Source organism: Penaeus vannamei, chromosome 38 (genome assembly GCF_042767895.1).
Source record: "Penaeus vannamei isolate JL-2024 chromosome 38, ASM4276789v1, whole genome shotgun sequence".
Classification (NCBI taxonomy): Eukaryota; Metazoa; Arthropoda; class Malacostraca; order Decapoda; family Penaeidae; genus Penaeus; species Penaeus vannamei.
The window spans coordinates 18,407,381-18,417,380 of record NC_091586.1 but is presented as its reverse complement, the minus strand read 5'-3'; the positions used below and the strand labels follow the sequence as shown (position 1 = coordinate 18,417,380).

At 47.5% G+C, this 10,000-nt stretch overlaps 1 protein-coding gene across 3 annotated transcripts in view; it reads right to left on the bottom strand.

Annotated features, from left to right (window-relative positions):
• Positions 1-10,000, bottom strand: part of LOC113810261 (TBC1 domain family member 2B) — a 332,652-nt gene that overhangs the window by 3,754 nt on the left and 318,898 nt on the right. Inside the window, exons 16-18 of one of the 3 annotated variants that reach the window (XM_070116182.1) lie at positions 5,119-5,196; positions 3,854-3,964; positions 1-921 (exon numbers count right to left, since the gene is read on the bottom strand). The exon at positions 1-921 is cut by the window's left edge and continues 3,754 nt beyond it. In XM_070116182.1, the coding sequence (XP_069972283.1) occupies positions 598-921; positions 3,854-3,964; positions 5,119-5,196 (513 nt within the window). In that variant the 3' untranslated portion in view covers positions 1-597. The remainder of the gene's footprint in view (positions 922-3,853; positions 3,965-5,118; positions 5,197-10,000) is intronic. The other 2 variants (XM_070116183.1, XM_070116184.1) reach the window with 2 other exon arrangements.

Sequence of the window (10,000 nt, the reverse complement as noted above, 5' to 3'; positions counted from 1 at the left end):
ATGTGAAACAGTAATATCAATAACAGAATAGAACAGTCAAACCATTTTTAAAAAATAAAAACTGCTATGTGCACAACTACATTTCTGTTCTCTCTCTCTCTCTCGCTATCGTTCTAGTTCTCGCTCGCTCTCTCTCTCTCTCTCGGTCTCAAATATACACTGAGATGTTTTCTCCCACAATACCCACTTATATGATAACAGTTACCTACTAATGCACTGGAGGCACAGGCAGCACCACTTAGGAATGCAAATCAGTTTTTGAATTATGTCAAGACTAGTATATTTGAATGTTCAGATTTTGTAATTCTGAGATGGCTATCACTAATACATCTTGGAAGTTACAATGTTATAGTGATAATTTACAAAGTACTCCTGTGACATCTTTAAAACTGTTGTCACATTAAACTTCTTTCCCTATCCTGGCAAATCACTGAAATCATTAAATAAAAAAAATGCAGGTAACTGCCATTGTTCCAAAGAGACATCAAACCTGGTTAAAGCACATCGGTCTACATTATAATCTCATTACATCACGGACGAGAATGGTCTACCAATTAATCTCTCACAATACTGAATAGAAGGCAACGAATCTTGCCCTCACAGCCTCTCCGTTACACTCTCCGGCTCGCCCTCCTCCAACTCCAACTTCTCGACCTGCTCAGCCGCCTCCGAGACGCCCTTGTCCTCAGCGATGCTTGTGTCCAGACCGTCATCGGGTTTTTCTTCTGTCTGAGAGGCCCCTTCTCCCTGCTTGGCTTTGGGTTCCTCCGCGTTGTCCTCCCCCGACTGCTCGTCCTCGGAGGAGACCGGCGACGGGCTGGTCGGACTGCAGGGCGCCTCCAGGACCTGGGCCTTGCGGTTGTTCTTCGCCTTGGCATTGTGGTAGCTCCTCCTCACCACCTCCACCTCCTCCAGCTCGGCCTGCGGGAGGACGGGAACGCTCTAACCTGGGTCTTTATCTTTATTTGGCAACAATATAATGCGAGACATGAACTTAGAGGCTTAAAAGTAATGGATTATCAAGGACAGTTGGGCATTGTCTCCATTGCTTGGTTATCCTGGTCACTGAACTATCATCCAAGCATGGTATACAAATCAGGAAAGGGCGCGGGTCTCTTTAGCAGTGAAATGTGTCTGAAGGAAGCAAATCAACAGAGGAATTTGGATGACACTCCTGATTAACATTTAAGCATGACCCTTTATTTCACAGAGAACTAAGAACATCAATCATTTCAAAAGAATAGTGCAGTAATCAAAGAAGCGTTCATGTCTTTTTAAGCTATATGGCTGCGAATTACGGCTGGTGAGTGAGAAAAAAGTATTTAAATAGAAATTGGCATAAAAATGCATAAGCAATGCCCTAAGCAACGTGAAATTCGATTATCACTGCTGTTCTTTCTCTATGGAGCGAGGGGAGGGGGGGGGGGACGGACCACTTGGCCTTAATTTAGGTCGGATTAATCAACCTAAAATAAAAAAAACTTTGCGGGTCAATTTTCATTTTGTTGCTAAAACTTTTATATTACATATATTAATTATTATACTTTTAGTGACACAAATGGTAACAAAATCTATACGACTACTTTCCTTCACGGCGATCATAACTTACCAGGAGAAGGCCATACCAATTTTATTTGTTGCTTCTCGGAATTTTTCGTAAAAAAATAGTGATAGGACAAAAAAAAAGTCTGGGGTGAAGATATAGGGCTTAAAAAACATAAAGAATACAGTATTGTTCAAGTTTTCAGCTTTTCATGGCACGTTTTATGTAATAAATCCTGCCCTTTGATCTATAACTACAATTCCGACTGAAGAAAATTGTTTTTGACTGAAATTACGTGCGTTGCATTTACTAATACTACTGTAATTTTTGTTTTGCATAATGTCAATCCAAAGTTTGGTTAGCCAGCAACTTTAAAATCCACGCCCAAAAGGCAAAAACACCTCCACCAGCAAAAGTTAGCTGCGTCGGGTCCCTTTCCACTGGCATTTGCTGCCTTCTTTGGCGTGCAGACTTTCAGCTTTTCAAAGAAAACACCGATCTGCTCTACTGTCCACATGCTCTATAAACCACTCTACAACTAAAGTCTAAACTAAACTTATAGTTTAAAACTATGTTTAGTTAAGTACTAGAGTTTAGAGTGGCGCACACAACAAAACCTGAGGCGCTACATTGTTTAGAAAGATAGACGCTTACTGATTGGTCGTCCTCTAGCACGTGACTACAAAGAAGCTCTCTGATTGGTTTCCGGCAGCAGGTGCCTCTGATAGTGGTAATATTCACAGGTTTACGAAAGCAAAACCTGTAGTGGCTTCGGGTCCGGCCTTATTATTATTATTATTATCATTATTATTATTATTATTATTATTATTATTATTATTATTATTATTATTATTATTATTATTATTATTATTATTATTATTATTATTTCAAAATGCATAAAAAATGAAGCGGTGAATTCGAAAAGCAACAAATAAAATTGGTGGCCTAATAATCACTCTCGTTACCCTGCGGGCCACTTATGACCATCTTGAGGGCCACATTTGGTCCGCGGGCCATGAGATTGACTCCCTTACTCGTCTTAACAGCAAATATCTAATGTTATTCAGAATGTACTGGATGGCAAAAACTCGAAATTTCAGAATGAAGCAAATCGCAAGTAGAAAGCTTGTACGATCTGCCCCCTGTAATTCACAGGCAAGGGGGGGGGGGGTGAATGGACTCGACTGCACAGGGAGAGTACCACCGAGATGACAATGAGAAGTCAAAATCCTCTAAAAAAGAATTCTAACATAGCATCAGCAAAGTATCACAAAACTGATAAAACATAATAAAAAACAACAACAGATGAACTTCACATGAATCGAAGTCATTCGAACGTACACTGGAACACGCATCACTATCAATTAGTTTAGTCGTAAAGATCCCGCACTTCCTAATCTGTCGAGTCTCCTGGAGGCAATGGACTCTCGCTAATTCTGCCATTGCCTCGCGCGCCTCGCCTGCCTCGCCTTCCTCAGCGATAACTCAGTTTTGTGCGGCCATTACGAGGCTGTGATTCACAACCGGCGGCTCGCGACACTCGAGGTCCTCGCGAGGCCTTGCGGGAAAATATTGTAGGCTCATTTGCTAGGGGTATCAATAACATTCTATGAAGCCAAGTCCTCAGGCAACATTGCACTAAAATCAGGTATATAAAGCTTGTGCAGACTGGCGAATATTTTTACCACTTATTCGAAAAGTATGCATTAAAAAAAAGAAAAGGAACATGATGTCAGGAGGAGACACGGATTGGGAACCTCTGTCGCCAAGTTGCATCTTGAAGCGAGGCCTTTGAAAGCGTTGCGATAACATATCTACGGAAAGCGAGGGAGAGAGAGGGGGACAGAGGGAGTGAGGGGGAGAGAAGGAGAGAGAGAGGGAGAGATGGAGATAGATAGATAGAGATGGGGGAAGTGGGAGGGAGAGGGGGAGAAGGAAAGGGATGGAGGGAAGGGTGAGGGAGAGGGAGAGGGAGAGAGAGAGAGGGAGAGAGATGGCACGGAAGAGAAGGAGAGAGAGAGAGAGAGAGAGAGAGAGAGAGAGAGAGAGAGAGAGAGAGAGAGAGAGAGAGAGAGAGAGAGAGAGAGAGAGAGAGAGAGAGAGAGAGAGAGAGAGAGAGAGAGAGAGAGAGAAAGAGAAAGAGAAAGAGAAAGAGAAAGAGAAAGAGAAAGAGAAGGGAGGGAGAGAGAGAATCGAGACATAGAGCAAGACCGAAAGAAGAGACAGATCGACAGAGCAAGGCCAAGAGCACAAGTAAGAGAGAGACGCAGAAAGCGCGAGCGCGCGAGAACCCTCTCCTGCCTGCTCCACCTCAAGGGGCAGCGGCGGGGTCCGCATCTCAAGAACTCTGGCCTGGCGGTTAACCTTTCCCTTGGCACTGTAATAGTTCCTCCACACTACCTCTTCCTCGCAAAACTCGGCCTGCGGAATCACAATCAACACTTTAATGGCAATACAAGGCAGAAATCGGGGGGTGTTGCAGATTGGAGGATGAGAGGTTATCCATTGCATGTGGGATGTCGGCGTGGGGGTGTGGCGTGGAAGAAGGAGAAAAAGAAGAAAATCAGAAGAAGAAAGAGAATGAGAAAAGGAAGAAAATGAGAAGGAGAAAATGAAGAAAATGAGAAGGAGAAAAGGAAGAAAATGAGAAGGAGAAGAAAGAGAAGGAGAAAAAGAAGAAAATGAGAAGGAGAAGAAAGAGAAGGAGAAACGGAAGAAAATGAGAAGGAGAAAAGGAAGAAGAAAATAAAGAAGAAGAAGAAAAGAAAGAAGAAAAGGAAGGGGAAGAAGAAAAAGAAAAACGAAGAATACAAATAATAATAATGATAATAATAATAATAAGAAATAATAAGATAAGAAAAAGAAGAAGAAACGGTGATATTTGACGTAGGAGAAATACGTAACACAGAAGGAAATCAACTGAAGGCTTTGGGCGACGAGAGGAGAGAGAAGTCCGCTGGAAACGAAAAAGGGAAACAGGAAGAGGAAAAGTCAAGAGAGAGAGATTGGGAGACAGGCAAAGAAAGGAAAAGAAAGTAGGAGAGTGAGAGAATGAGAGGAGGAAGAAGAAGCGGGGGTGGATGAGGGAGAGAGAGAGAGGGGGAAGAGGGAGAGAGAGAGAGGGGGAAGAGGGAGAGAGAGATAAATAAATAGACACAGGGAGATGCAAGAGAGAGAGGAGGGATGGACATGGAGAGGGAGAGAGAGGATGGGGAGGAGGGAGGGAGGGAGGGAGGGGAGAGAGAGAGAGAGAGAGAGAGAGAGAGAGAGAGAGAGAGAGAGAGAGAGAGAGAGAGGAGAGAGAGAGAGAGAGAGAGAGAGAGAGAGAGGAGAGAGAGAGAGAGAGAGAGAGAGAGAGAAACAGAGACAGGAAGAAAGAGAGACGAGAATATGAGATAGAAGGGAACAGGAAAGGAATATGTATGAAAATACGTTAGTCGGTATGTATATGTACCGTACATACGCGTTAGTTTAGTCTGAATGCGTACCCACGGAGACCAAGAACAATCTACATGAAGGTGTCAACTCGTCCACACGGGCATGTAGGTGATGCAAACCTCGCGCCTTCCTCTTACCTTCACTATGTTGATGTGGTGCGCGCGTCTGTTGCGAAGGTACCTCATGGACAGGGGGTTGACCCAGTGGAAGGCAGCCTGGAACGAAAGAAAAAAAAATACATATATAGGCTTCCTGAGAGTGAACGGTAATGTGCAGTCAATAAAACGGACGTGTAGATGTGAGCAACAAATCTCACTTTGCAGTGCACGGCGGGGGTAAATCTTCGTCTTTTGACTCTGTGACCTTCGGTGCCAGGAGCCCCAGGGTTGCCATTAGAGAATTCCCTGGAGCAATTAGGTATTCAGTGAGCGTACGCGTACACGCACGCACGCACACACAAACACACACATCTAGATGAACAAACAAACAAACAAATACACACAGACGAACAAAAATCCTGACGCCTTAACCCTTTTAAAACAACAACAACAAAAACAAACAAACGAAAAAAAAAACAGAATCAAACCAACTAAACAAACACCCCCCCCCAGCCCCGACCCACCGCCCACGTCCCCGCCCGCCGACCCTCCCTGCAAGCGCGTGACGGAAAGGGCGCCCTCGGCACTGCCATCCCGACACTTGACATCTCCGGGCCGGAGCACCCTCCCCTGTCACGCCCTGTCTCTCTGCCTCACTTCTCTTCGTCTGCATCATACCTCCTTGCTTTCATCGCGTTGTCTTGTCGCTTCTTTACTCTGCTTTCTCTCTATTCCTCGTTTTCTTGATTGGGTATTCTTCTTAATGGATAATGTTCACGAGAAGGGGCATGGGAAGGGGGTGAAATATGTTTACGGAGGGACATCTGTAGAGGGACGATAGGCCTACAGAGATCATGACTTTTATCTATCTATACTTATTCATCTTTCTAATTATCCATCTATCTATCTATCTATTGATCTTTCTATATGTATACACACACATATACACACATACACATACATACATACATACACACACATGTATGTATATGTGTATGTGTGCGCGGATATAGGTAGATGGATAAACAGATAAATTTCATTCTCTTCCCCTGGTCATTCTTTTCTTTGGTCATTATACATGTGTGTGTGTGAAGAGAGAGAGAGAGAGAGAGAGAGAGAGAGAGAGAGAGAGAGGAGAGAGAGAGAGAGAGAGATGAGAGAGAGAGAGAGAGAGAGAGAGAAAGAGAAGAGAAGAAGAGAGAGAGAGAAGAGAAGAGAAGAAGAGAGAGGAGAGAAAGAAGACGAAGAGAGAGAGAGAGAGAGAGAGAGAGAGAGATGAGATGAGAGAGAGAGAGGAGAGAGAGAGAGAGAGAGAGAGGAGAGAGAGAGAGAGAGAGAGAGAGAGAGAGAGCCGCCCCTCGAGGACCAAAGGTGCAGGCATGGTAACCCATCCCCCTCCCCCTCTCTCTGCCGGCCGTCATCGACACATTCCGCCGGCCTCCATAACCAAACCCCTTGTCTTGTCTCGATGGGTCATCCCCCCTCCGAATAATAAGGGACTTCCACCCTTGCGGCGCTGCCCTCCGCTCCCTCAAGTATCAAGTTGATTCCGGGGAGCGGGTGACGCGCCTCCCCCCCCCCCCCCCCCGCCACCGAAGATTAAGGCCAGATTTACGCCGCGGAATGCAACCCGCGCCTATATTTAGACGACAGGACATGGGCGCGCTGGGCTGTCGGGGCCGCAATCTCGGCCTCGAACAGATCCCAACACGACGTCGGCGCCCCCGGGTCTTCGTCTCGAGACGCGCTGCAGCCCGAAGGACTCCGACGAGGGCCGGCAGCGAAGCCGAAGGAGTGGGCGAGGGAGGGCATCCACGGCAGGGCGGAGGAAGCGACACGGAAAAAAAGGAAAAAACGGAGCCCGTGATCGTACCACCGAAGTCTGGATATACGATGCTCGGCCCTTGACCTCCCGCGGCGAGTCAGCTCACAAGGACGACAACAAGAGCAAGAACAGCACCGACAGCGCCCCCCCCCCCCAGCGCCAAGGCCCTCGCAGGAGGCCATGGGCCGTGTGCAACCCGCAGCCGCTGGCCATGAGCCCGCCGCCGCCGCCGCAGGGTCATGGGATCCGGTCCGACACGCTTGTCAGGACGCCCGCGCTGGTCCGGCCACCTCCCTCGCCTTGGCAGTGACACGCCCGCGCCCCTCCCGGAATACGTGCGGGCGGCGGGGCGGCGGCCGTGAATCCCTCAGGAGCGAAGGGGACGCCCTCGAAAAGGAAGAGAAAAAGGCGAGGCGTTTAAACGTCTTCATCCCCCAGGAATGCGCAGCGAAAGCTGTGCCGACGCGCCGTGCATTCCGGCCGCGGGAGGGTCGCCGGCGGCGGGGGTCGTGCGGGTCACGCCCTGACAACTAAAAGCGGTCGCAGAAATATAGCAGTGTCGGGCGAAAGATGCCCCGACCCTAAATTCCTTATATCCGTAAAATCTACACACGGCAAATCTTATTCTAGTCAGGGCTAGACTGCGGCACTGAGTCCGCCCACAACTCCCTGAATAAACAAAACTATTAAGAAAAGTCAACACAAAAAGTCATAAGGAACCCGCACCCCCCCCCCCTTCGGACGAGTGGCTTAAGTGTGAAAAGGGGAGCTGTGACGTCACGGAGCTTCTGGATATCGAGCCATCGTCCCAGAAACTTGATCCGCGCCCACCCATACATTCCACCCGCCCCGCCCGCCCCCGCCCGCCCCCGCCCGCAGCCCCGAGACACCACACTATCGGCCGGTTTGTGCGAGGCTCTGAAATAAATGCATATCTATCAGTCTAGACATGCACGTGTACCGTAAAGATAGATAGATATATGTATATATATATAAATAAATAAATAAATATATATATATATAATATATATATATATATATATATATATATATATATATATATATATATATATATATATATATATATATATATATATGATAGACAAACATGTATGTATTTGTGTGCATATGCATATCTATATATACGAATATTCACTGAGCCGGGCATTTTATAACAAACCGGCCGTATGCCTGCAAGCCCAAGCCCGGGACGGAGGAAAGCTGAACCCTTCCTTCAAGTCCCCCCCCCCCCCAACGGAAAGAAAAAGAGAGGAAACAAAAAAGAGAAAAATTCAAGCACAAAGAAAACACAGGCAAGGAAACCCGCCGCCACCCAAGGCCCGGCGAGCGAGAGCCGCGGGCGCGGGCGGCGACACCGAAGTCCGGCGTCTCGCTTTCTCACGCCCCCCCCCCCTCCCCCGGCGGCCTCGCAGCTCTCCCTATTAAGAGGGCATCCCGGCCACGCGAGTCGCAGGACGCGTGACCCCGTGACATCACCCGCGGGAAACGGCGCGTGACAGGTCGGAGAAAAGCGCCCGGATGAGGCATCGCCATGACAGACTTCGCATGACGTCACCCGTCGATGCGGTGTGTGATTCAACAGGTCCGATGTATCACTCCCCCACCTTCTTCCCCCTTCCACGTCTCCCTCTCTCTTTCTCCCTGCCCTTCCCCTCCCCCTGTCCTCCTCTTCACCTCTTCCCACCTTTCCTTTCCCCCTTCTTCCCACCCCCTGCTACCTCTCCCTATTCCTCTCTCCCTCCCCTTCCCTTCCCCTTCCCCTTCCACCTCTTGCCCCACCTCCTTTCCCTTTTCCTGTCCCCCTTCCCCCTCTTGCCCCTCCCCTTCCCCTCCCCCCTCCCCCAGTCGCTCCCTCCGCAAGGGCCGACAGCTAAGGTTTCTCGAACGGACGCCAGGTGGCTCGCCCTTCGAGTCGGGAAGGGTCCGCGCCGACGCAACTCCGCGAAAGGTCGGGGAACTGTGCCTCGACTCGGAAGGGAAGCTTCGGGAACTCGACTTGGCCGCTGCAAGGACGCTCCGGACGCTCCGTGGTCTCCTCACGGAGACCACGGAGCGTCCGGAAACTTCTGCAGAGATTTTCAAAGGATTCAGCGAGGGCGCTCCGGGGACTCTCCGAGGATTTCTCGAAGAGCGGAAACATATTTCAAGGACTTTACACAGATCTTGCTCGGACTGCGTAAGGATGCTCCAGGGACTTTCCAAAGACTCCTCGGCGGCAACGAAAAGCTTTTTCAGAGGACTTTACAGGGACTCCGGATTCCCCCTGGACAATGTCAGCAAGGACAATTCAAGGACAGAAGCAAACTTTACCCATTCTTACTGTGGCTTCCTCTATTCCCTCAAAAACAGGAAGGTAAAAAATACAAATAGGAAAGAGAAACGTGAAAAAAGGAAAAAAAGGGAGGACAAAATAAACGATTAAGTAGAAAATAAAGTGAAGACAAAATAATGGGTAGATGCGACTTTACAAAAACCATGAAAAGTGAGAGAAAGAAAGAAAGAGAGAAAATATAGACAGATAGAAAAAGAGAAACACACACACAAAAAAAAAGCCAGCGCTCACGAAGCCCCGTTTGCAATGTTTCCCTTTTTCTTCTTCCCTTTCCGCCACGACCCGAAGAGAGCCCCCGAGGTCAAAGGTCATGACCACTAAAGCCCGTCTTAAGGTGTTGCGTATTAGAGGGTTCTTAGATAGTGATGATAAAGATGAGAAGATGAGAGATTATAATAGGAAACGAATAATGGAATTGTCAGAAAACAAAAATAAAATGAAAGCGAATGGAAGCCCACGTGCAGCGAGGAAAAAAAAAAGAAGAAAAAAAGACAAAAAAGAACCGAAAAAAAGGAAATGCATTCAAACAACAGCGCCGTAATCAGAGCGCACAAGAAAATCAGAAATGCAGAGAATAAAAAAGAGAATGAAAAAAGTAAAGAAGATATACAGGAGAGAGAGAGAAAGAGAGAGAGTGAGTGAGTGTGTGAGAGATAGAGAGAGGAGAGAGAGAGATAATAGATAGAATGACAGTGAGAAAGAGATAATATATAGAAAGATAGAGAGAGGGGACAGACAGAGAT